General features: G+C 36.6%; 2 protein-coding genes across 2 annotated transcripts in view; one reads left to right on the forward strand and one right to left on the reverse strand.

Moving 5' to 3' along the window:
• Positions 1 to 5,334: 5,334 nt before the first annotated feature.
• chpfa (chondroitin polymerizing factor a) lies at positions 5,335 to 17,197 on the forward strand. Its single transcript, XM_058788166.1, has 4 exons — positions 5,335 to 5,815; positions 7,761 to 8,325; positions 13,786 to 13,968; positions 14,203 to 17,197. The coding sequence occupies exons 1-4, from the start codon at positions 5,520 to 5,522 to the stop codon at positions 15,463 to 15,465; spliced, it is 2,307 nt and encodes a 768-aa protein (XP_058644149.1). The 5' UTR covers positions 5,335 to 5,519; the 3' UTR covers positions 15,466 to 17,197.
• Positions 17,198 to 19,262: 2,065 nt separating this feature from the next.
• The window catches only part of asic4a (acid-sensing (proton-gated) ion channel family member 4a), an 81,788-nt gene continuing 73,442 nt past the window's right edge, over positions 19,263 to 27,608 (reverse strand). Inside the window, exons 5-10 of the mRNA XM_058787162.1 lie at positions 27,227 to 27,280; positions 25,323 to 25,476; positions 25,128 to 25,219; positions 24,513 to 24,592; positions 24,149 to 24,268; positions 19,263 to 22,383 (exon numbers count right to left, since the gene is read on the reverse strand). Coding sequence (XP_058643145.1) covers positions 22,267 to 22,383; positions 24,149 to 24,268; positions 24,513 to 24,592; positions 25,128 to 25,219; positions 25,323 to 25,476; positions 27,227 to 27,280 — 617 coding nt within the window. The 3' untranslated portion in view covers positions 19,263 to 22,266. The remainder of the gene's footprint in view (positions 22,384 to 24,148; positions 24,269 to 24,512; positions 24,593 to 25,127; positions 25,220 to 25,322; positions 25,477 to 27,226; positions 27,281 to 27,608) is intronic.

Genomic DNA, 27,608 nt, shown 5'->3' on the forward strand with positions numbered 1-27,608 from the left:
TAGCTGTCCTCTCATCTATCATCTGCAAAGATCTGCATTATCACCCTCATTAACTGTCCTCCCAATGTAATTTGTGGCTCTCGAGACAGTTCTTCATTGTGATGTTGTCTTCATTCGCCGTACACGCTCTACCTCATCTATCCGATGGCCAGGGGGTCCCGAATTGAAATCCAAGACCTCCCTGCTCTTTTGAAGTCTCACTTCGCTATTGGATTCAGATAGTGATGTACTGCATCACATACAGGTACGATCAAAGATGGAAGCTCTGGATCTGTTTTCATATCTCGTTAGAGATAGCCGAGAGCAGAAAGGGGATGTGATAGGCTGTTTATCTGTTATCTCAGGGTCAGGTCTTTTTGATTTTCACTCTTTGTTTTCCTTCCAGCTTCAAAGCAGCAAATATGGAACAGTTTTGTCTGAGCTGCAGGTGTGTTGCAGTTCAATTTATCATCACATAAAAGAGGGAAGATAACCTGCCTGTCTTGTGAGATAGTTTAATTGCACAGAAAAGGCAATCAATTCAAGCAAATAAATTTATTGAAAGTTAGTGCGTATGGCATTTTGTTCAAAATTGTTCAATTTAGAAAAGATGATTTACTTTTAAAAAGCATATGAAATCAGTTTAATTAATAGCATCTAATTGCACTGTAACAGGTTCTTGTTCTTGTTACTCCTGTAGTTATATGAGATGAAGAGCCTTCTTTATATTAAAGAAAGTTATGAAAAGTACTTTATCATATCCCATCTATATATATCTGCTGCATAATTGGAAACATGGCTTTGACAAAACAGACTGTGTGCTCTTTCTCCCTTTCTCTCTTCATACATATGTGTGTGTGTGTGTGTGTGTGTGTGTTTTGTTTGGGAGGAGCGATTCTTCATACTTGGCTTAAACTTTATGGACAATAAAGATCCCATTTCAAAGTACAGCAGGGTGTTGAGCCTGGGGTCTTGGCTGAGCGTTCCTGGGAACAGCCCTCTGAAGACCAGGAGAATATCTTCAGCTGACACACGACGTGGAAGTTGTCCACCATACAGACCGTGTGGTCAAACCATCTCTCATTTATTCAGGGCTAAATTTACGTCCGATCAGGTAAAACCGAGCCCTCGCCTTTGCTACTAACATGGCGATCCATTATTCATAAAAAAAACGCTGTTAATTATGATCTCCCCCCTTTTTCCTATTGTTTAACATTCTGATGTCAAACAGGGAGTGAGACAACTCCCTGTTACGTTAGCATCCAATGCGATTAGAAATCCCATTGCACACAATATTTTTTAAGCATAGTTAAAAATTACGTCCAAATCAAAACCACATGACGCATATGTGCCATAACCTTTATAAACAAGCCACAGTCATTTCTGGAATCCCCATGAGAAGTCAAGTTCATGAAATTCCTTCACCACTGGCAGTAGAGTTTGTGTTATAAAACGTCAATATTGCCACACGCTTCTGTGCGTCTGCGAACAGGCTGCTCGGTATGGAGAAAGGACAGTGTCAAGTCATGCGATGACCTAAACAACAGAAGATGGGAGGGGATTCGGCAGACATGCTGTTTCCTGGAACTCGCATCAGATGAGTAAGATTTTGTCTCTTCAGAACATGAGGGCAGAGTAAAACATGTATAATCACAGCACACCGTATAATAATCTGTTTTGTGCATTATAATTTATTCCAATAAAAAAAAAGCTGTTGCTCACCACAAGATTTGAGCCATCGTTGAATCAGTGCTTGCTCTGTAAGACTTTTTGCAGACTCAGTTCCTGCATAAAAGCATTCCCATTTTACAGATCATGAGCTCACCCTATCAGCAGCGAGAGTTTTCAGTAATTAATTCCAGAAGACGTTGCATCCTCCAAAAGTGTCACTTTTAATGCTCTGTAATAGCACCACTTGTGAACTTTGGCCCAACGGAGGGTGTTAGTTTTAGGGAAGATGGCTTCAACTCTACTGGGTGCCATTAAGCATATGAGTACAGTGTGGACGCTCGTATTGGCCAGGTTCATTTAACACTATCTCGTGGAATTTCTCAGGTACGCTGATGATTCATTTAATACGCTTCACCACACAAATGTGCTGAGATGGAACATTTCTGATTTTTGTGGAATTTTCTAAAAAGGAAAATTACAGTCAAAATATAGATTCTAAAACATTTTGAATATTTATGGGATTTTATATATTTGGGTTAGGATTTATAAATTATTTATATTTATGTTTGCATTGTAAAAATATTCTTATTTAATTTGACTTTTGAGACAGATAGATAGAATGCCATAAAGTAATGCAGCATGGAAAAGATGTAGTCGTTGCACGGTCAAAAAGCCACGTTTTCTGGTCAGATACACATTCGCAGGGAGATAATGGGCCACACACTGATTTCTGGTGTGATAAACGCTCTGCAAATTAGAATCAGCACCTTTTTTGTCATGCTGCATAAGTACCTTTTCATCCAGTTCTCTTTCTGTATGTTTACTCAGCTTATAAACGGGAAAAGGAAAATCAGCAATGTTTAAAAAAAGGGAAACTATTTGAAAACTATTTGAACAATTTTGAACTGCTCGCTAGTGATAGATAGTATGATGATGAAACAGATGTTTCCCTGAAACATCCCATTTATTTTATAGGCACATGGTTTTATGAAGCAAAAATCGTACAGCTGGATATGATTTTCATTAAGCCTTGAATTTTAGGGGGAGATTTTGAACTCTAAATGTGTGAGCGTATAGCGCCACCTTGTGTTAAGATTTTGTTGCTTTAGGACTGTTAAAGTACACTTAGCTGCGCTTTCAGAGACTAGATGGGTGTCCTGAAAAATGTCAGTTGTGTTAATTTAGTATAGTTCAACTCAAGATGATTTCGACATGATACTATCAATAAGAATGGATTTGTTTTAATCACAGCCATTCACATGCCAGCTGCTAAATACTTCCAGGAGTAATAACAATCAAATATAGCCAAGGAACACCTGTTGAAAGAAAATGTCAACTCTCATACACACGCCTTTATCCTAGCAGCTTGACATGAATATGTCTGATGACAGATCATGACTGTCAGATGGCTTCTGCAACAAAATCGTTCACCTCCCCTGTCTGCAATACAAAATCCAAAGTATCTGTAATGATAAAATCTCTCCTTCTGACAAATGCAATATTTACATCAAGCAAATTCGGTCTAACATGCCCCGTCATAGTTCCACAGAAAACCAAAGAGGAGTAGAAAAGCCAACATGTCCTGACAGACTTGATAGGTTTAATCTGGGACTAGGCTGATCATGTTTCTCACTCAGATCAGCAGAACTAGGTGAAGTGCTGTGATTTCCAAAGGAAAGGGCTTCCACTGTGATGTGTCGTTCTAAGGTAAACATGCAAATATGCTTGATAACATCTAACACACCCTTGATCTGTTTAGAACAAAGAGCTCAGTGAGGGAAACGTTCCCTCTGGGGTTTTCGTGGCCCGTTAAGAAATTGTTTCCACTCAGTGTGTTTGTGTCTGATGTGTCAGAGAGATTTGGGTGGGTCTTGTACAGTTTTGCTCATGTTAAGTTACTGTAGAGTTCAAACCTCAAATCATGGATATTTGGAAAAAATTATTATTTAATCTGTCTGTCTATCTGTTATTTATAAATTAATATACCTACAAAAATAATACAAAAATGAAATAAATAAAAGTTCAGCTACACTGACGTACAGACAAGGAATGAACTTGTGGAGTCTTTACAGTGATTATTTAAAAAATTGAAAATCATTAGCAAAGATTAAACAAACAAACAAAAACAGCAAAGGCAAATAAATCTATAACTCATTTACAAAATTACTGTGTGTTTTTATCCCCTCCGAGCCAAAAGTACGTCATACAATTTTTCCTATGGCTGATGACTTATGACTCAGAAAGGTTTAGTCATAAATTCAATCTTGGACGTCTCCTCTCTCTTGACCTGCTTTATGCACCTCCAGGGTTATTAAATATATGTTAAGTGTATATATTAAATATATTTTCATGCCCTCGTTATATATGCAATATATATTATTCGCTTATTTTCTCATTTACTAAAACTTACAGAGCTCAGAAATGATTGCATAACAGAAAAGACCTGAAAATACTTGTGTAACTGCCACAGATGAAGCAACTCATGCTACCACGACACAACCTGAGGATGCATGGCAGTCTGAGGAAGTCTTTTTTTTATCTATTTATTTATGTATTTACAGACAAAATTAAGTATCTTATTAGAAACCTCAAATGCTAAGGTATTTATGAAAATAAAAGCTTAACAATGTTCCATTGCAATTACATTCATCGTTGCTTGAAACAGGTCTAATAATTGCTTTTAAATATCATCAGGAAATTATGGCACTGAGATGAGTACCCCAATGCCAATAAAAATAATAAGGAGCATTTATTTTTATTATTCCCATCATTATTCTTGGCACTGGTTGGTAAGTAAATGCATTTCTTATTCTTTTTTCTCTTATTTCTTCTTGGTTTGTTTTATTTAGTTTAGTTATGCTGTTTATTACTATTTTTATATTATATTTAGGCCTGGTTTCACAGACAGGGTTTAGATTAAATCAGGATTAGGCCATATAGTTCAACTAGGACATTTAGGCCTAAATCATTTTTTATAAACGTGCCTTAGAAAAAAAACATTATTGGTGTGCAGTTTGAGACAAAATAAAGGCACTGATATATTTTAAGATCAGTCTGAGAAGTTTCTTTAAATTGCAACAGCTCAGATTTAGATTTTAGTCTGGGATTAGGTTTAAACCTTGTCTGTGAAACCGGGGGATATTTTACTTATAACAGAGTATGGTCAAATCATAGGGTCAAATATGAGCCCACATCGCCCTCTAGTGGAACAATATAATTCATGATAAAAGATTGAGAGTACAAGTAAATATGATCGATTCCGAGCTCATGATTAAAAATGATATGTTTGTTTAAGCGGCACTGCGAGCAAAATTCTGTTACCATTTTGATTTTTCATTGGCTTTTCAAAGGCACCGCTTAGCCTCAAACAGATGTTTTTTTGTTGTTTTTTAAACATATAACATTCACAGGGGATACAGTCAAAGCAATAAAATACATACACAACCGGAATACAAAACAGTAAATGTCTAAATAATAGTAAGAAAAAATAAGGAGAAAAACACACGAATAAAAAGTTACCATAAACATCTTTTAAAATAAATAAAACATAAATAAATTAAGAAACATCAGGTTTAAATGCCATTGGATTTCAAACGGGCCGCTCTGCCCATAGCCCCGCCCATTAAGGGATGCCCCGGCTCTTTGCAGTGACGTTTGATCTTGTGGGCGGGGCGCTCAATTTCCTCTGGGAGGAGCGACTGAGACACTGACACGTACGAATGCCTCAATAATTTGGAGGAAGGTGATACAGTTACAGGAAAGGAATACGTCCAATGCATTTCCGTTAGCAATCGAAACGCTTTCTTAATGTGCGCTACTCTGTTCAGAAGCTCAAAGGAGGTGTGTACGGCACCCGTCGCCGGAGTACAATGAGGTTTTCTATGTTGATCGGTCTGTTAAGGCCGATCGGCCCGGTTATTATCGGCATCTCTCTGGGATTTACTCTGAGTTTGCTGAGTGTGAGCTGGGTAGAGGAGAGCTGTGATATTAATATCATAGGAGATGAAGGAATCATTTTATCCCAGGATGGAAGTCTGAAAGGAGCTCGGAGACCCAACTCCATTTCCACTGGGAATGATGGTGAGGAGGAGGAGGAGGAAGATTTCCAGCCGAGAATAATCCCATATAAACCAGTCAAACAGTCTCAGCCCAAGAAACTTTTCAGGTAGACAAACCACTTAGACTGCTTCATCTGTCTTTTGTATATTGGCGAGTCGATTCCATCCATGCATGTAACAGTTTTGATCTTCCTGATGGGCATTTTTTAATTTTAAAACACCGTTGTGTACGTTTATAGCCTAGTAGTAGAGACAGAAGTTCTCCAAGAAGTGTTCCCAAAAGACAACAAGACCTCTGTTGGGGATAGCAAATAGATTCATAAATTATTATGTCTTAATTAAATCAAAAACAGCCCAAATTTAGTGGATGGACATGGCCAGTCAACGTATAATTACAGTATATGGACAAAGCAATAGGAAGTCATGTGTACAAGGTTCTCTGTCTGTGAGAGAACATTGCTCTAATGATTAACTAGTAAAAACCATAAAAGAACCACACCAAAACATATCCGGTGTGCTAGAATTGGCTGTTTTCATGAATTTCAACAAGGTTACTCTTGCTAAATGCTTATGTTGACTTCGCACGTTGCCTTAATTAACCCTAAAATGTTTACATTATTCATATTAGTAGCAACTGTTTGTTTTTTTTGACACACCTTTACATATTAATGGAATTTTGACAAGATAAGTGGCTTATTAAGTAGTTAAGATCAATTTAGTTTTCAGCCAGTGGAAATATAAACCTTGCTTTATTTTATCCTCACAATGAAAACAAAACAAAAATACTGCTCTTGCTGGAAAATTCAAAGCTTTGAGTTTGGTTTTATCATCTTCTAACGTGATCCAAACCTCTGCGCTTCACTGCTGGTGGTTTAGGCTTTGACAATTACAGATAAATCAAATATTTGCTTTTGCTATTCAGAGAATTAATCAACAAGGTTGTCAATGACTCAGTGCCATTTCACAAACACTGAGAGGTATTTCAATATTGTTTCGTGGGAATTAGATGAAACACGCCTGAGGCAGGCTTGTACTGTACATTTATGTTTTTTCTTTTGTTTTTTCAATCCCCTTCATTTAATATGTCCCATTGGGAACTCTGTAATCCTTCAGGGTGGCTCCCATGGTGCTCATTTCTCTATTTCAGTCAACACTTACAGTGCCCAGAGACTATCGTTAACTAGTCCCGTACACGGAAGGGTCAGTTGTCTTTGGTTATCAGTTAGGGTCACGTTGACCTCATACTGACCTCTTCCTCCAGGCACTGGTTCACAAAGCTGTATCCTGATAGTTGACTGCTAAATTTATCCTATTTTCAGGCTCACACCCAACATTTCTGCCTACAGAAAATAATTATATACTATAACAATTGATATTTCTCATTGTTGCAAGTGCAACGTTGTTGTTTTTTTATAATTGAAAATGCAAATCTCTCAAAATTACATCTTTATCTCACATTATTTCTTGTAATTGCAATTTTGGGTTCAATCTGTTTTTTTATATTATTTATACACTTTTATAGTATTTATTATTATTTTGAATTAGCTTTTATTTTTATATTTTCACATTTTGCTTTTGTGCTTGTGTCATTTTTTTCTGTATATAGCTTTATTTCAGTGTTAGTTTTAGCAGTTTCAGAAACATTTCTAATTTCGTTTAACATAATAATTATACTTCATTTTATTCAGTCTTGTTTAATTTAATGTAAGTGTAGCTATACTGTAATGTGTATACAATTGTAATAGTAGTATTATTTTTAGTTTGTTTAGTTTTAGTTAGAATATTTAACTATTTTTCATAACTGTGACAGTATAAATCATAATTGCATCTTTATAACTTGCAAATGAAAGTTTAAATCTCACAATATGGCCATTTGTTTGCACTTTTTAAAAACTTTATCCCATAAATTACTGTTATTTATTTATTTTTTTTACTCTGATGTGGAAAGAGGCTTCCATGGAGCTGTGTGGTTAAACATCGCAATGACAAAGTTGCAGTCCTGAGTTGCACAATCACGAGTTGTAAATTGTAGTGATCTGTTTGTTTCCTCAGGGCGAAATACATCAGCACAGAGCTGGGAATCCGAGAGCGTCTTTTCGTGGGAATACTCACCTCCAAAAACACCATCAACACTCTAGGTGTGGCCGTCAACCGCACCATCAGCCATCATCTGGACAATGTTGTGTTCTTCACTGGTACGCGAAGCCGCAAGATACCCCACGGGATGGTCGTGGTCACCCACGGTGATGAACGCCTCATCTGGAACATGTTCCAGACCATCAAGTACATTCTAGAACACTACATCACCGAGTACGACTGGTTCTACCTCGCCCAGGACGACACGTACATGCAGGCGGATCGTATCAAGGCTCTGGTGGAGCACTTAAGTATGGACCGGGTGCTGTATATGGGCAGCCCAGAAGAGTTCATCGGAGGTGAGATGCAGGGGCGGTATTGCTATGGGGGATTTGGATACCTGCTGTCCCGCAGTCTTCTGCTAAGGCTCCAGCCCTTCCTGGAGAACTGCAGGAACGACATCCTCAGCGCCAGATATGACGAGTGGCTTGGGCGATGCATCATTGACTACGCTGAGACCAACTGCGTGGAAGAATTTGAGGTGAGATAAGTCCTGCATTCAGTGGAGGTTTACCTTCAGTCTGCCTTGGGAAAATCTTTATATTCTGTGAAATCTATATCTGGGCAAAAATATTGTATTGTGATCTACACAATACACAAAATTTTGTTTCTACGCAAAAATGTGGGGGTCATTAAAATGTTGAATGTTTTTTTAATTTGAAGTCTTATGCTCACCAACACTGCATTTATTAGATCAAAAATACAGTAAAAATGTAATGTCAAATATTGTTATGAATTAAAATAACTGTTTTATATTTTAATATATTTTAAATTTAAAAGCTGAATTTTCAGTGGCCATTACTCCAGTCTCATGATCTTTCAGAATACAGTCTAACATGCTTTTAAGAAGCATTTCTTCTTCTTATTATTATTATTGATGTCGAAAACGTGTGCTGCTTATTTTTGTGAAAACGTGATGCATTTTTTAGTATTCTTTAATGAATAGAGAGTTGAAAAGAACAGCATTTATTTGAAATAAAAATCTTTTCTAACATTATAAATGTCTTCGCTGTCAGTTTTGATCAGTTAAGAATAAAATAGTTGATTTCTTTCAAAAATGCATAATAAATAAATAAATAAAATTAAAAAACTTTTAAAAAAAAAAGTCCCTTTTAGACTTGCACTCTTCATTTACTGCTTGTTGCTTTTCCAATATTTTTGTATTACATCTATTTGTTTTCTTTTTATTTATTATATAATTTGAACAAAAAAAAACTTGCTAGGTGTACTGCGTTAAGCTAACTGAGACTTGTTATAACACTTGCATATCATTGCTCTTTTGTTGATTTTGATTGCTTCCGTTGTCCTGATGTGTAAGTCGCTTTGGATAAAAGCGTCTGCTAAATGACTAAATGTAAATGTAAAAAAAAACACTTTTTTTTTAAAACGGTAGAGTATCTTGCATCATTTCTGATCCTGTCCCCTTCTTTACATCATTTTTTATCTTGTTTCCTGAACTGTCTTAAAAGCCTTAAAACAATAAGTATGTTCACATTGTGCAATTATAATCAAGGTACAGCTGTTGATCTACAGTCTTTCTCTCCAAAAATACATGACCGTGTATAATCAAATATATTTAAAAGATTAAATGCACACCGCACATCACCTCTGTTTTTCAGAGCAAGTGCGTGTCGCTGAGGCCAGCTGTAGTCCGATTAACATGTTTACATCCTGGAAGCTGAGCTACAATCACATTATCCAGCTCTATTAGTCAGACTTCACCAAAACCTGTCTGGTCCAATTTCACTCTGACTAAAGCATTTACATGACATTTTAAAAAGACTAAAATCAACGTTTAAAGTGCATTAACTCAATGTGACCCTGGACCACAAAACCAGTCTTAATTTTTCAAAATTGAGATTTATATATCATATGAAAGCTGAATAAATAAGCTGTCCATTGATGTATGGTTTGTTAGGATCGGACAATATTTGGCTGAGACACAGCTATTTGAAAATCTGGAATCTGAGGGTGCAAAAAAAATCAAAATACAGAGAAAATCACCTTTAAAGTTGTCCAAATGAAGTTCTTAGCAATGCATATTACTAAACAAAAATCAAGTTTTGATATATTTATGGTAAGAAATGTACTAAATATATTCATGGAACATGATCATTTTACGAGGAGTCTAATTCTATGATGAGTATTATCTTTTTTAGTTTTAGTTCCACACATAATAGTCATAATTATGTTTAGTAGATAAATGTCTGTGAATGTGAGATTGGTGCTGTTGCTAATGCTTTTGTGTGGAAAAAAATGCTTGACATATTTTCAACTGCACATTATTTGAACGAGCTATCAGTGTCTGTAATTTCCATCTCTGTGGCCTTGATTGAAAGAGAGTCAGACTCTCGGTGGTAAACCTGCGGTGTTTGATGACAGACAGCTTTATACTTGTAGTGTGTCTCACTCTTACTGCGTGGGACCCAATGGGGCCTTATTCTTGATGAAACCAAATCTCACTGCCTTTCAACTCACCAGCATACGTATACAACAACCAAAGACGAGATTCAGATGTCTCCTTTGAAATACGCTGCTGCTCTCAGCAATTAAAGGGAAGGTCTCTAGTCTGCTGCTTTAGTCTGTCAGTCAGCGCAACGTCTGAAGTTTTCACGCTCGCTGCAAGTAACTGCTGGAATTTAATTCAAGACACGTTTCCAAGGTACAGAAACCGTACAAAACAGCACTCGTTTGGAATGTTTTTTTTTTAATGGTAATATGGCATCATGGCCTTTCTCACCTGAAATAGCTTTTACATGTTTCAGTCTGTCTCTTCCGACTGCCGTAGACAGAGATTGGATCTCAAAGCTCTTAGTTCTCCTGTCTTTCTCTCTCTGGGTTAGAGGTGATGTAAGTCAGCGGCTTTGTTTCTGCATCTACAGATCCCTGTTTGCCCAGAGCCTGTCTGGGAATTCGGCAGCGCGTAAGCAAGAAAGATACACAAGCTTTAAAAATAATAAAGGCGAGAATTCCCTATCCGTCAATTTTCTAGCAAAAATGTCTGGACATCATTCACACTAGTTTACTCCTTTCCACCGAACCAGACAATTTAAAAATAATTATTACATACAAGACAAGCACTACTTAATTATTAATATATACAGTCTGTCTTATAAATGTTGACATTCACTTGTGCATTTTATATATATATATATATAACTTATTTTAGGCTTGTTTATGTGACTGCTTTCGTTTAGAATGTGCAAATTGTGGCTTAGTGTTTTCTCTTGTTCTTTTAATAGCTTGATCAGATTAGATTCACTTTTCTCTGACTGTGGTCTAATCGGCTCAGGTGCTTAGTGTCTGCATCCCACTGGCCATTGCACACCTAGATAGTGTTCTTGTTGTTGTTTCTTTTACTGGAGTTGTAAAGGACTAAAGGAAATGTGAAGCATGATAAAGATTTTTTTCATGTGCTTTTGGGAATCGTATATTTTTGGGTATTTTATAACAGTTTCATCACATCTATGGTAATGTTTATGGTTTATGAAAGTATATACAGAGCTGGGTGGTAACTGATTACATGTAATCTGCATTAAGTAATCAGATTCCAAAAATTAAGTACTTGTAATTAGAGTAAGTTACATTTTAAAATACTCGTAATCGGACTACAGTTACTTGTTTATTGATTACATATTAGGCCTATTTACACAATAGAAATAAATGAATAATTTATAATCCTTTCTAAAATAATCTGCCGCTTATAAATAATTATAATTTACAAAAATCATTTCAGGTTTAAGAAGTGTTTCAACATTGCATCAACTACTGATGAACACATTCATTTTTATTTGAATTATCACTCTTTTATAATATATTATTATGTATTATTGAAAGGCTTTTGTCTTGCAAACTCATTAAAATGCACAAATTCTCATTATTTCTTATTCTCAAACTTGTCTTCTGAACCTCTTTCACCTAATATCAGCAATTCTGTAAAAGAAGATATCTCCCTTTGCATTGAACTTTGAGCATCATAACTTTGCAGATGTTTTTTATGCTCAAACAGCAACATTACACACTAAAGTTAAAAAAGTGAAATCATAATCAGTGACCCCTTTAAGTACCCCTGAGATTTTAAAATACATATTTTAATAATTAAGTATCACATTTGCATGTTCACGGTTCTCTGACATTGGTTAATGATCATATGGCGTGCAGGTAAACATTAAATATTGAATCTTTTTTTTTTTTTTTTAGTAAGTGTATGATTTATTTTAATTTAACATTTTTATGATTTAATTACTTGTTAGCCTTTTACTAAACTCATAACCCCCTGCAGTTCCTTTATGAACCTAAGTTTGGGAAACCTTGATGTAATATAATGTTTAATGCACTTCATGTTGTTAATTACAATGAAAGGAATATATTTTCTCATTCTTTGTATTTTTACATCAAGATTATCCTGTTTAAATCAATGTGATAAACGAGTTAGGTCAAAAGTAATCTAAAAGTAATCAAAAAAGTAATCTGATACAATTTTTGTCATGTAATTTGGAATCAGTAACGGATTACAATTTGTAAGTAATCTACCCAGCTCTGACTATATAAGTGGTTTGTGTGGTTTTTAAATTATGCCTTAAATTATAGGTACAATGCAAAATATTGATATCTGTATGCATGCTCTTTGACTTTTTAAATCCCCCACAAAAATATCAAAATGATTTTATTAATGCAGGACATTTTTTGGTGTATTCAATTCTTTGTCTGTTTGAACTGTATAAATTATAGATCTAGATGTAAATCGAGGGCTGTGTCTTTTGCCCAGAAATGGGCTAAATGCCTTTAATGCAGTCTTTACATAGACCTCACACTTTCTCTTTTTTGTGGTTTAAGTAGTTCTGAAAATCTCTTACAGTATAATTTCTTAGGCTATAATTTCCTACAGTGATCCTTCATTTAGCTCGTATAAACACCTGCTAAAATTTGTACTGGACTTTGGAAACTAGAACGTTCAGAAGAAAACCTGACCAAAGTTACTGCCGTACACATTTCAGACTCCACTCAAGCAGACGCATGCATCTTTTTAAATTTAATTCATCACAACTAAGCACAAGAATTTTAGACAAGTTAACAATAACAGCTTTTTGTTTGCCTGCTCTGTAACCATGCTATTGAGCTTTGGCACCTTTAGCCCAGACAGAATCACAACTCAAAATTGAATCTCACCTTTACAGACTGAGCCATGTGTCACACTTTTGTTTGGAGGGGTCTGGGGTCCTCCGGTTAATATGTTCTTGAAACAGGTACTGAGACCTCTATTAATCCATCAGAGAAGCATTCGATGTCTGGATGTCAGTGTGGAGCTACTGGGGAGAGAGACAGTGGATCAGACACACTAAACATGATGTACTGTCTCCATTTTGGCATTTCATCCAGTTATAAATCCACCTCTGCCTTTGCCGTCAAAGCACCTCCTGTCTCTCAACACATCATTGTAGAGCCTCCTACATCCTTTTATGGAGCAGTACTCCTGCAGGGCCAAAAGTGGAAGCATTTACTTTCCTTAAACATCAATTGTTGCAACCTGGAGCCAGCATTCAGAAGAGATCAAGAACCTCGGCTAAACATTGATTTCTAAAGGAATGCACCGGTATTTGCATTCTGGCTAATACAGATAAGCCAGTAGGCCTACTTATATTTACGTTATGACTGGCAACCGATAAAAATGTTTTGTCTAAATAAGTTCAAAATAAATCATTTTAAATGTTCTTCAACATTCAAAATGTGTTAAATGAAAAAAAAAAAAAGAAACCGGTTTGGAACAACTTAAGTAGGAGAAGACAGAAATTTCATTTTTGGGTTCCATTAAATGAGCATTTTATTCCTTTTAAGTAAGTACTAGATGACAGCAAAGGTCATCCAAATGTAAAAAAATGAAGATGTTCACATGAAATGAAGACGTTTCACTAATCATCCTTTTTTCTTTTCTTTTTTTCAGGGGCAGAAGTATTATTATTATGAAATGGGAAAAAATTCTGACCCCAGTAAGGAAGATAATGTGCAGTTTAAGAATGCATTGACCGTCCACCCAGTGTCTGATCCTGAGCAGATGTACAGACTTCACAAACACTTCACTGAGATTGAGCTGCAGAAGACATACGAGGAGATCGAAAAACTGCAGGTACCCTTATACTAAACCTGTGCTGACTAATACTGAAGCCAAACTGAGAAGAAATGGTTCTTTCCCTTGACCTTTTGAGTACTGTGATTCATTGTGGGCTTTTTGTAAGGGTGTGTAAAATTGCTAGCACTTTCAAGTGTTATGGTAATGTGCATTTTCAAATGGAGGTAATAACCTGCTCATCAAATATTAATCGTATCTCACACCTTGTTCTCTACTTTTTTTTTTTAACAGGCGGAAATAAAAAATGTGAGCGTGGTGGCTTTCGAGGGCAACCGTAGTGCCTTGTGGCCAGTTGGAATCAATCCACCCTTTGAGCCGAAGACACGTTTCGAGGTCCTGCGGTGGGATTACTTCACCGAGGATCAGGTGTACTCCTGCATCGATGGCTCTCCGAAATGCGAGCTCCGTGGAATCGATAAACTGGACGTAGCTGACGTCATTGAGACGGCGATGGGTGAGCTGAACAAGAAGTACAAGCCCGTTCTGCACCTGAAGAAGCAGCAGCTTATTAACGGATACAGGCGCTTCGACCCCACCAGAGGGATGGAGTACACCCTGGACCTCCAGCTGGAGGTGGTTAACCAGAAAGGACACAGTCGCTCCATCACCAAGAGAGTCCACCTGGTCAGGCCTCTCAGTCGTATCGAGATCATCCCCATGCCTTATGTCACAGAAGCAACTCGAGTCCATATCATCCTCCCCGTCACTCTTCAAGACCGAGAGCACGTTCAGCACTTTTTGGAAGTGTACGCCACAAACGCGTTTGAAACCAGTGAGAATGCCATCTTGACCTTTCTCTTCATCTACGATACAATTGAGGCCCAACAAATCAACCAGAATGACATCTTCGCCAGCGTCAAAGCGCAGATCGGTGCTTACGAGCATCGGTATCCCATGGTCAAAATCCCCTGGATCAGCGTTAAAAGCGAAAGTCCCTCTCAAATCAAATTTATGGACATCATCTCCAAGAAGCACCCGGTTGACACGTTGTTCTTCATCGCCACTGTGAAAACCAGCATCAGCTCGGAGTTCCTCAATCGCTGTCGGATGAACTCCATCAACAACTGGCAGGTGTTTTTTCCCGTCCATTTCCAATACTACAATCCCGACATTGCTTATCATAACCAGCCTCTTCCCAACGCCATGGATTTGGTCAAAGAGTCCGGCCACTTTGATCGCAGTTCATTCGCCGAAGCATGTTTCTACAACTCGGACTACATGGCGACTCGGACGCGCATGTCTTCGGACGTCCAGGAGAACGAGGAGATCCTGGAGAACTTGGATATATATGACATGTTCGTCAAATACTCTGGCCTCCATGTTTTCCGAGCAGTGGAGCCGGCCCTGCATCAGAAATACAGCTACCAGCCGTGCAATCCTCGTCTTAGTGAAGATATCTACCAGAGGTGCGTGCAGAGCACCCTGGACAGCCTCGGAGCACGCTCTCAGCTCGCCATGCTGCTGTTTGAACAGGAACAGGGCAACAGTACTTAAAACCAAACCCTGACGATGGAGAGATGAGGTTTTTTTTGTCCATTGGGCTGATGCTTTACTAGTAGCCAGTCTGTGGAGTCACAGTGCTGGGAAATCAAAAATGCTGTCGGTACCAAAAGACTAAAAACATTTGAAATCTATTTAAAAATAGCAGATTTTTGTGACAACAGGGGATTTATGATTTGCTGTCTTTCTCTTCGGAGCAGATTGGTTTATGTTGGCTCTTAAAGCAAGCAGCTGTTAGCTGTTGAAATGATCACTACCGTAACATATCTAAATCGCCGTGCCTTCAAAAATATGCTGTCCTTTCATAACAATCACAGACACTTTTGCTCAAGCAGATTTGTTTAGAAGAGTTTTAATGTAACAGGGATTTTGTTGTATGAAGGAACCGTATCCAGATTCTAACGATGGGTTTATTAATTTTGAAATGCTTCGCTCAAATTCGTTAACCCTCTAATGCTAGCTTGTTAAATCTAAGGCTGATTTGAACAAGGTAAAATCATTGTCTTATTGACCATCAGTGCCAAAAACAAACATCGAGAGTTTCAAACACTATTTTGTTCAAAGCGTTTTAACCAGCGTGGTTCCATACTGTATGTAATTAATGCTTGAACACAGATGCAAATACCTGCATATAAATATTCTTACCATTGAAACCGCCTCAAAGAGATTTCTCTGATGAAACAAGTTAACTTTTGCACTAATACTTTCATTGCGAGTCTGTCTTGTACATCAGTAATGCTGCACAATACGCCTGTCAAAGCATTTCATTCTGTTTTAGATTATAGGGTGCATTATATGGTTACAGTTAGTTCCTGTGCCGTCTACCAGAGAGGAGTGCAATACTAGTGCAATACTGTTCAGATGGCGTAGTAGCGTATTGAGCCTGCTGATGGAAACACTCCAGATGAGTTAAACACATCTATTGAACACATTTCTGAAGATGCACTACAGAGAGCCTCTATTACGTACCATTCCAAACACTTCACAAAACATAATGTGTTTTCATGACATTATCTTGGGTTATATAAGATAATTCAGATTTGTTTGTTTGTTTTGCAAAGTGAGTGTATAAAGCCTGTATGTATTGTGGGTCTCTTAATTTTTTATTTTTGGCCCTATTTCTTGGTACATGTGTTTTACTGTATTTACTTAATTTTTTTTATTTTTTTTTTTTATTTAAACAATCATAATCTTAATGCAGTACACTGACAACATCTTACAAAATTGACTTGTGTTACACAATATCATGATGCTGGATGTCAAATGATTTTGCGTACAAGAGCTGTGAAATAGGTTTTACAACGTGATATGTTTTGTACGTTTTTAAATGACACATGCACAACATGAATGAACGCATCACAAAATGAGCACAGATTAAAGCCGCTACTGGCCTTTAGGGGTCAGCAAAGGAGCGTGGGATTACCTGCTCTCGGATATGTATACTTTCACAGACTGTTTCTTAACCTCACCGTTGTTGATTTTTTTTTTCTTTCCACTATAAGTATTCTTGATAAATCTATTGTATTTTGTTTTATTGTACAAAATGTTTAATAAAGACTTTATTTTAGGGCTCAGATAAACATGAGCGCTCTTCTCTTTTCTCCATTACTTTCTTCAGGCCACTTCTTGATGCTGTTTATATTGCATTTGTTATTTATTGTCAGATTTTCTCACTAAAGCAACCAATAAGACAGTTTAGCGCATATATTTTTTCTATGACTGTTACTGCAGCATAAATCAAAGGAATCAAGACCAAAAGCTTCCAGATTTCAACATCAGTCTCAATGAGATGCTGTAAATTTTCACCTCTATTTATATGTCCTCTCTTTTAGAGCCCTGAACCACACACACACTGCCTTCGGGCACAGACTGAACCCATATAAGCACCAGGCGGCTGAAGTCAGCAGTATCTAATTATATAGCACTCATTTTTACATCACTGGAGTTTTATTCCAGCCTAACTTTTCCACAGCGGCTCACTTTACGTCCAACAATCACTTGTATTTTTGTTACTCCAGACATTGTGATGCATCAAAACGCATAAAACACATCAGCAGTAAAAGATTTGCTATCTAACAGGAACAGTTTTTTCTCTCTCTAAATGCTGTAGGTGGCAGACTCTTAGAGATTCAGCAAAACACTCTCATTTACTAACAAATATAACACATTTATATATATATAAACCCAACATGTTTAACATCTTAAAGTGACAGCTCACCCTAAAATGAAATAATTTACAGTAACACTTTGGATAGGGACCAGTTCTCACTATTGACTAGTTGCTTATTAGCATGCCTATTATTAACATATTGGCTGTTTATTAGTGCTTATAAAGCACATATTCTGCGTGATCATATTCTTCATCCCTAATCCTACCCAACACCTGAATTGAACAACTACCTTACTAACTGTGAATAAGCAGCAAATTAGGAGTTTGATACAAAATTCTCAGTTAATGGTTTGTTAATAGGGAGAATTGAACCTGAAAATAAAGTATAACCTAATTTACTTACCCTCACATTCCAAACTATGACGTACTTTCTTCTGTGGAACATAAAATACTTTTTGTCTGTTGTTCATAAAACAGAAGTCAATGGACACCAAAACTGTTTGGTTACCAGCATTCTTCAAAAAAATATTTTTGTGTTTTACAGAGAAAATTAAAGTAAATTAGAGTATTTTTTTTTTTTTTTGCCGAACTATCCCTTCAACAATTATTTAAAACTGCTTCATTTTGGACTTTGATCTATGATATTAACTCCATTGTGGGAACATTTGATCAATGTCATCTTTCAGATTCAACATTTATATATATATATATATATATATATATATATATATTGCTGCTTGTTTTTATCAGTTTGACCCATTTAATTTTGATTTATGCCCCACTAATGGTTAGGTTTAAGGTGGACCTTCATGTTGTTTATGCTGTAAAGTTGTCTCAAGTATCATTTTAGCCTTCGTGTTATGTATGTAACAACATTTTAAAAATGTCTTGTTTATATAAACTAAAAGGACAAGTCAACATAATTTGATACGGTAACTGACAGCTTGCCATGGATGCTGTCAAGAGTTTAATTTGTATTGAACCCAGAACATTCCTCGAAGATTTCCAGCATCCTCGGTGGAATCATAAACCATCAAAAAGCACATGGTGTGGAGTGACCAGAACCGAAATGATTCATTTATCAAGATTTTATTTTTGGACTCCAGTACGTACCATTGTTACATTTATAAAATGTGTTCTAACAGAAACCACGGTCATAACAGCAGACCTTTGTACAAACTGTATTATGTGTTCTCTGTAGTCTGGTATACAGTCCATTAGGTTCTGGAGTGTAATGGGTAATTAGCCTGATTAGTCTTGATGCCTTTAATCGTGTGGAAATCTCAACAGTCTGTTTGCGCTATATGCTGCTTCAGTGCCTCGTTTTATGGCCCCCTCTCGCAGCTAAATGGTGGTCTGGCTGGCAAAAGCGGGTGGAAAAGAACAGCATGTCAAAGTTAAAGCAGCGTAGCACAGTTTTAAAAATACACACATAGAGCTCAACACTGCACCATTTGGACCAGAATGGAACTGACATCTGAAGATGAAATAATATCAGACGAAGGGATATTACAGTTTTCCGGATTAATTTTCTTTTTTTTTCTTTCTCCAAACTAAGCTCAGTATTTAGAACAACTAATGCAGCCATCCAAACGCCAGGACTGTACAAAACTCACAAATGAAGAATCATAATACAACACTGGTAATGCATTCCAAGCTATAGATCCAAGAAAAGAAAGGCGTAAATATTAAGTCCATTTAAATCCAGTTACTTTCCCTGCTGAAAAAAAACAAACAAACAATAGACACCATCACAAAATGTGTAATGGTTTACTGGTTATAATGGGAATTGTATTGAGTTTAATAGAAACTGTAATGGACCCATGTCTCTGTTAATTGGTCACCTTCTATTGGTGCCTTGTTAAAACCAATAAATTCTAATGGATTATGTCCCGAAACACACTACAAAAAAAAAAAAAAAAAAAAATAATAATAATAATAAAAATTAAATATTTTTAAATAGTTTGTAGTGGAAACCATTCTAAATTTTTTTGTGATGGTTCTATTGTTTTTTGGGGGGTTTTTCAGCAGGGTTGTCATAGAAGTTGTGGTCGAAAACTCTTTCCATCCCCAGATGAATTACTCCTCAACTGAATTTAAAAACTGAGAATTTGCCGGAAGAAACAGTATAACAAAATGTGGGTGATTTTTAATCCACTCACGCTCCAGCGCTACATGGTGGAATTGGACATTGTCCCAAACCACAAGTTGCTACGGTTGTTCCTGCTGTGCCTTCGATATTGCTCTCTCTTATCCCTTTCCGCTTCCTACTTTCTCTTCTATTTCTCTCTCATAACCTTCCACCTGTAGTATTTCAAGGAAATGATGTAATTTGTATGAAATCGTGAGTGGATGCAATCTATTTAGGAAAAGATAGCTGCGTTAATTGCTTGACAATGGTGCAACACTGACCTCAGTTTGGAGAATTGTTTAATTAGTGTGGAAGCATCTATATCCTCCTTCTGATGCAGATCTGCATTTAGATTGCACAAAATCACTGCCATTCGCTTTAAAGAAAACACTTACCACACTAATGGCAAGGACTATGAAAGATGTCCTTTTTGAATAGACCTGCGAGTCGTGCACACGCAATTGCATTTCAACATTTGGAGCAATTCCTTCTGCACAGGTAAGATAGGCCACAAATGCAGAAATACACAACTGTGCATGAGTGCATGAGGTTGACAGATAATGCCAAATCAAATCTGAGTGATTTGTTCCAGTGCAATTCCTGGACATGCACTGGTATGTCAGCTCTTCTGCTTTCACTGCTGACAGCACAGTTATTTATGACAGTAAACTGTATTATTATGCATAACCGGCTCAGTGTGCCATCAAAACTCTGACTGGGAACCTTTAAAATGCCACTGTGATACAGTTTTATGAATATTAAAAGCCCATATTAGCCATGATTACTTTTATATGGATGGAATATATGCGGCATGTTTTTGATATGACATCCAAATATGAGATGCATTCCAGAAGATATGAAAATGCAAAATCTCTCATTAGGAACTAATCTACAGAGGACACACAGCTGTGTAAAAGAATCCTGTAGTTTGTGAATGTAGGTAAACAAAAGAAAATGAGTACTTATGAGTATGAAAATTTAGCACAATATATATGAATAAATATATATATATATATGTGTGCAATGTTATATAAGATATATAAATCATTTATTTGTATATATATATATATATATGACTTCTGCTCATTTTAATAGCACAATCTTTAAACAATGAAGTCTTACACACATTATAGTAAATTATAACACTCATTAAGCTAATAAAATCATCAGACATTAATTATACAAGAAGTGCACCTGAAATGTCTGATTACAAAGTAATGCATTTCCAAAAAAAAAAAAAACAGTTAGGGGTGCTACACGGTTGACTTACAGTAATTTTAGCCATATTTAAAACCACAAATTCATTACCAGCATTCACGCTATTAGGACTGTAGCTAAAATGGAAAAGTTTTTCGTCTTTGAATTGTCATGAATGTCAGTTCTTGCTGAATTTCGCACACAGAAAAGCCGGTGGTTTCTGATTGAAATGCTTTGCACATCTGGCCTTTTGTCAAAGACACCGCTAGACATTTCACAGCTAAGAACCCTGAGAAAAACTCATCGACTGACTTTTAAACATGAAGCCATACGCTACGGTGCATCAGATCTCTCATACTTTGCGAGCGTGCTGAGCAAACCCGGTTCATCGTGGGACCGCTGCACTCCGTCTCATTCAAAAGTGAAGCTAGGAACATAAGGTCTGTTTTATTAAACACTTTTGGGAGAGTCGATCCATCAGCTGATGGATGGATGAAACCAACCTTTTCCATACGGTTACCGCAATGGCTCTGGAGGGCTTTACTGTACACATCATTTGGCTCTCCGTTGGGAAGTTACCTCACAGAAGATTATGTTGTTACTGCTAATGACACCCATTACCACTCACACGTTACAGCTCTATAAATAACATTACAAAATGTTTTGGATTATTCAATATACTTTAAGTTAAACTTAATCATAACCCATTTGAGACAAAGGAAACATTTACCAGACATATCCGGTAGAGATGGATACATATTACTTTTCTGAAACACTTTCTACTATTCTACACCGTCCCCATGATTTGAGAGAAAGAGTATTCCAGAGTACAGTTATTTCTCTTACGCTCTGGAGCCTAAGGGTTGATAGCCATGATTCAAATACATCATTTACATTTGTAGATTAATCTGAATTATAATATTTCACAAGATGAGAACTCACCGAATAAAACTCTAACAGCTGACAAAATATAAAGTAAGAACGTAATGCTTCAAACAGGATCTGGAGTATAAAGTGGCTCTAGATGTCATGCAGTCTATGCCTTGATATAGTCGAGGCCCAGTACCAAGGCATTCAGTGTAGAAATCGTAGAGTTGCCACTGATGTCACTTCCTGCAATAATAGGACGGGGGTGGGTGAGGAGGACAGGATTTCAGAGAGTCTCCTGCTGGACCGCAATGTCCGATCCGTGCCTAGAAGCGAGGGTTTAGAGTTCGGCTTTGGCTGTAGCTTTAACTGGTGACAGCGAGAGAGATTAGCGCTGAGATTTGAGGGTCTTTCATTGAGCCCACCTTCAGCACCGAGAGAACTCTTTCTGTAGACGTCAACAGCACTAGACCCGCCAGACGAGTCTAGACTAGCAGGCAAAGTCTTCGAACACTCGGTGGTGGGTACGGTGGTGGTGATGGTGATTTGGGAGGATGGTGTTAGCATAAGCTCCCTCCGAGTGGCTCCGGCTCATCTCGCCAGAATCCTGACAGGAACAGAGAATGTCAGTCGGGATTCTGCAAGGACACTTCAACTCCTTACACACTGTTAGGTTGGGAAATAAAACGCCTCTTACGACTAAGGCTGTGACTCATTGTTTAATCTGTGTTGTGATAAAGTGAAAATCCACTCGAGGCTGAGTGTTACAGTGGTTTATCCCCTTTAACCGTGGTAAACTCACCGTTATGCACCGCCTTGAGTGGCTTATTGCATCTATAAAAAGGTGGAAACAGTAGCACGATTAAAAGACACCATGCATTTTTAACTAATAATATCATAATGTAAAGTAGTCTGTCACGTAGTCTCATATATGTGACCCTGGACCACAAAACCAGTCTTAAGTCGCTGGGGTATATTTGTAGCAATAGCCAAAAATACATTGTATGGGTCAAAATTATCCATTTTTATTTTATGCCAAAAATCATTAGGACATTAAGTAAAGATCATGTTCCATGAAGATATTTTGTAAATTTCTTACCATAAATGTATCAAAACTTAATTTTTAATTAGTAATATGCATTGCTAAGAACTTCATTTGGACAACTTTAAAGGCGTTTTTCTCAATATTTAGATTTTTTTGCACCCTCAGATTTCAGATTTTCAAATAGTTGTATCTCAGCCAAATATTGTCCTATTATAACAAACCATACATCAACGGAAAACTTATTTATTCGAAAAATTGACACTTAAGACTGGTTTTGTGGTCCAGGGTCACATATAAGGTGTTTATGTGAACTAAAAGTGTCGTAAGTAATTTAAGCTGCTTCTTATCGGACTGAAATGGACAATCTATTTAAGTCCACGAATCCTTGGAGTGTGCGAGGAAAATTAAAAAAAAAAAAAAAGTATACACTATTGTTCAAAAGTTTGGGGTAATACATTGTTTAAAAAAAAGTTTCTTTCAAATAAACGGTGTTCTTTTAAACTATGTTATTCACTGAATCCTGGAAAAAGTATAAAAATATGCAGTTTTACAACTGCTTTCAACATTGACAATAATCAGAAATGTTTCTTGAGCAGCAAATCAGCATATTAAAATGATTTCTGAATAAAACAATGTGACGCTGAAGACTGGAGTAATTCAGTTTTGCCATCACAGGAATAAATTAAATTTTTTAAAATTCATTCAAATAGAAAACAGGTATTTTAAATTGTAATAATATATCACAATATCCCAATATTTTTAATGAAATAAATGCAGTCTTGGTGAGCATAAGAGACTATAAAAAATCTTAAGATTATGAGTTTAAAATGAGCTATTTTAATTCTATTATGGTATTCCATAATGTGACATTAAAAAAAAACAAAAAAACAACATTGTTCAGCATGCTACAAAGGAAGTTAATTAATATAGAACTAAAGGTCACAGGTCAGCATAGCCTATATCTCGGCTATTTTACACTGGCTTCAGTATGATTCTTTATAATGCAACTTTATAATGATTGAACAATCTTGGGTCAGGGCCCACTGGCCATGTGCTGAATTGAATAAGTTTTGAGCGTACTCCGTTTCTCATGAATACAGTCTGCTCTCAACAACTGTGTTCTTCTTCCATGAACAGAAGATCGGATTGCAATAAGAACAAGGGAGATTTGATTCAATCCTGGTCTAAGCAGACAGCCTGGCATCCCAATCATGGCTCAATATCCTGCTGCTGATGTTATATTTCCCTCTGGGCTTTGTTCCTATTCACAGAGTTGATCTGTGCTGCATCCTAACACTAACGCTCCAGAGATTAGCATGTGGCTCACCTTAGCTTTCATTTCCTCCAGCTTTACTGTGGCGACTGTGCTGGCCTGTTGCTGCTGCTGGGTTTGCTTTTTGTCATCTCTTTGTGATCCGAGCAAACGCTCCAACCTGTGTTTGATCACCTAGGAAAGTGAGGGGGAGTCAGGGTGAAGAGGGCAGCAGGGAAAGTAGGACAAATGAGGGCTATGAACAGAGTTTAGCAGCATCAGCAATTCTGCTGCTCAGCTCAGAGGTCCGGTCTTATCGGCTCTTATGAGAAATACTGCTCACAATGTAAAAAAAAAGGAGAAGAAAACACTGCAGGAGCTGTTGGTTAAAATGAATGGATGTGGAATTGGAAAAGGGGCCAAAACAATGCACACTTACCTCATATACATAATCCAGAATCTCCAAGATGGTGAGAATACTGGCTCCTATAAAAAGACCCATCTGCCCGCCAATGTCCCCTGAAGTCAAAAAATAAGAATGAGTAAGAACGATTTGCACATTTTCTTCAACATAAATTATCATTTAAAACACGTCTTCTTTCATGTGCCATATTTCTGACTGAAACGTTGTTGTTATTGTTAACTGGAATAAAGCTAAAATATTAGATGAACAACTTAAAAGTTGAAGTATTAAAATTATTCAAACTAAAAATGAAATACAAATATTAAAAACTAATAAAAATTTAAATTCAAAATATTAATAAATACTATAATGGTATATAAATAGTACTAGAATAACAAGATTTTGGGTGATCCTATAGCCTGTGTGGCCTGAAATGATTTGAAGTCATTTTTGATTTAATAAAATTATACAAAGACAAACATTTTGTTTTTTTGGGAACAATGTGCACCACTAAACTGTTCTCAATTAAGACCAGGAACGTGCATTAAGACATTTAATGTTAATTAAATATTAATTTAAGATCAGAAATGCTTAAGTTCAGGTGCACTGAAAATTACTTTATGATAAAATGAAGTATTAAAATGAACCCACCTAATAATCCGGCAACGTCATATGCTTTTTTCTGTTCTATTGTTTCATAATTTAGAGCTTCAAAGAAAATGTCCAAAACAAGGAAGTTGTCTCTAAAACAAAAGGACAATAAAACATTTATGTGTAAATGGTATATTTTCAGAATCAGTACAGTATCTGTTTCTAACTATATTGAAGGCGGAAAGGTTGTCACACCTGATGTAGTCTTCAGACTTGTCGTATTTTCTAGATAGGTAGCGAGCCGAGCCTTTGCTGGGGATTTTAACCATGGACAGCTCTTTACCATAACGTGTCAGGTTACAGGGAGTTTCACACGTGCATGTGTCACCTGAACTTGTCTGTAGCAGTGCTGCGAAGAGGACACACACGTTAGAGTAGCAGACAGGTGTGTGTGTGTGTGTGTGTATGAGAGCAGGTGCTCCAGCCCACACCTGCACAGCCATTCTTCATTCATCAAACTAATGTGGAGAGATAACACCAGTGCTAAATAATCATCCATAAGATGCTTGAAACACACTCAGCATGTTGTTCAGATTTAATTTGGTTTCTGAAGGGCATCCAGAAGAGCACACACACACACACACACACACACACACACACTCATGCTTATAATTTGTCAGAGTGTACACAGAATGCACTACATATTTAACATTAATTGCCTCTTTTTAGAACAAAATTTAGTAGACATGCCATGACATCGCTATTTGGTTTACATTATGCAGATGTTGCAGTTTTGGGGAAGCTACTTTGATATTTATCAAGCTCATAATTTAAAGTTCAACTACCCTTTTAAAAAGTCTCTAGGCACCATACAAGATACTAGTATAGCTAGCTACACTGAAGTTATTTAGGTGGGCAATATTTTGTTAAATAGCCTTATATAGAAATTAAGTTGTATGTCTTTGTCATCATGTTTCATATTGTGTGTATGTATAACTACCATTCAAATGTTCGTGGTCTGAAATATGTTTTAATGTTTCTAAAACAATCTCTAATGCTGATTTATTTGATTAAAAAAAAAAAATTATATATATATATATATATATATATATATATATATATATATATATATATAAATTTATTTATAAATATAAAAAATATATATTATATATTATAACTGTTATATTACTATTTTAATATAACTTTATTATGTTTTAAAATGTAATTTATTCCTGTGATGGCAAAGCTAAATTTTCAGCAGGTATTACTCTATGTCACATCTAATTTGCTGATTTGGTGTTCAAGAAACATTTATTATTATCAGTGTTGAAAACAGTTGTGTTGCTTAATTTTTTTAATTTTTTTTTGAAGAAACCATGACACATTCATTCCAGTATTTTTTGATAAATAGAAAGTTTCAGTTTTGAAACCGAAATCTTTTGTAACATTATAAATACTTTCACTTCTGATTAATTTAATGCATCCTTTATGAATAAAAGTATTTTATTAAGAAAATCTTACTGATTTAAACTTAATATGAATCTTTACGTGATATATGAATATGAATTTTTTTTTGTGTGTGTGTGTGTGTTTATAGGCTGTTGTTGTGTTGTTATGCGTGTGATATATTTATATCAGAAAATAAATAATTAAAGTAACCTATCATAGTAGAGATTTCAGTTTGAATATTTGAATAGGTCAATCCAGTGAATGGTAGTGCAGTCCATTCTCTCAAGATATATCTGGATTTAGTTCAACCACCCATTAAATGGGGTCAGGTTTCCTTTTGACTGCGGAGATAATTAAATTTCTGGCTTATTAGATAAGGACTATCATAATTGTACCGATACATCTCTCATCATCAACTTTTCATGAGCCGCTCCATTTACGAGTGTCATAAAATCAGTGGAACAAGACACCTACAGCGGGGCGATAACGGCGTGAGGGCATCAGAGGGTAATGCACTGCAGGGATCTCCAGCTCTGTAAGGCATGTCAAAGCGCTGATTCTCCTCCACGGACTGACTGAGCAATCCTGTGTCTTTCACCCCAGACCACGCACAGAAACATCTGTTTATCTGGGATTTAATTATTCGTGCCCACTACCTCCAGAGATATTACACTCCAGGGCGTTAGCAAAAATGAAAAATGCTTGCTTACCAAGTGCTTTGTCCACACATTTGATATTGCTGGGAGTACAGATATCGGCATCTCCTGAGAAACAAAATACATAATGACTCTGATCAATCACGAGCAAAATGATTGCTGTTATTTCACCGCCAGCCAAGGAAGAAAAAGCGTGAGCGGCAGAGAATGAGACAGCGCGCCTTTGCTTTGTTATTCATCCTAAATGATGGAAGGCAGCGTGTGACCGAGGGAGATGGGTTCGCTTTCACCACGCCTCCCTCATGACCATCAGTCTAGGCCTAATTGCACCCAAAATGGACTGATCCAAACCCTCCCCAAAGGCACATTTATAGTCTTTAAAACCCAATCCCCATCGACACACAATACCGCAGGAGGTCCAACTCGCCACCCGAAT

The sequence above is a fragment of the Onychostoma macrolepis genome, chromosome 09 (assembly GCF_012432095.1).
Source record: "Onychostoma macrolepis isolate SWU-2019 chromosome 09, ASM1243209v1, whole genome shotgun sequence".
In the NCBI taxonomy this organism is placed as follows: Eukaryota; Metazoa; Chordata; class Actinopteri; order Cypriniformes; family Cyprinidae; genus Onychostoma; species Onychostoma macrolepis.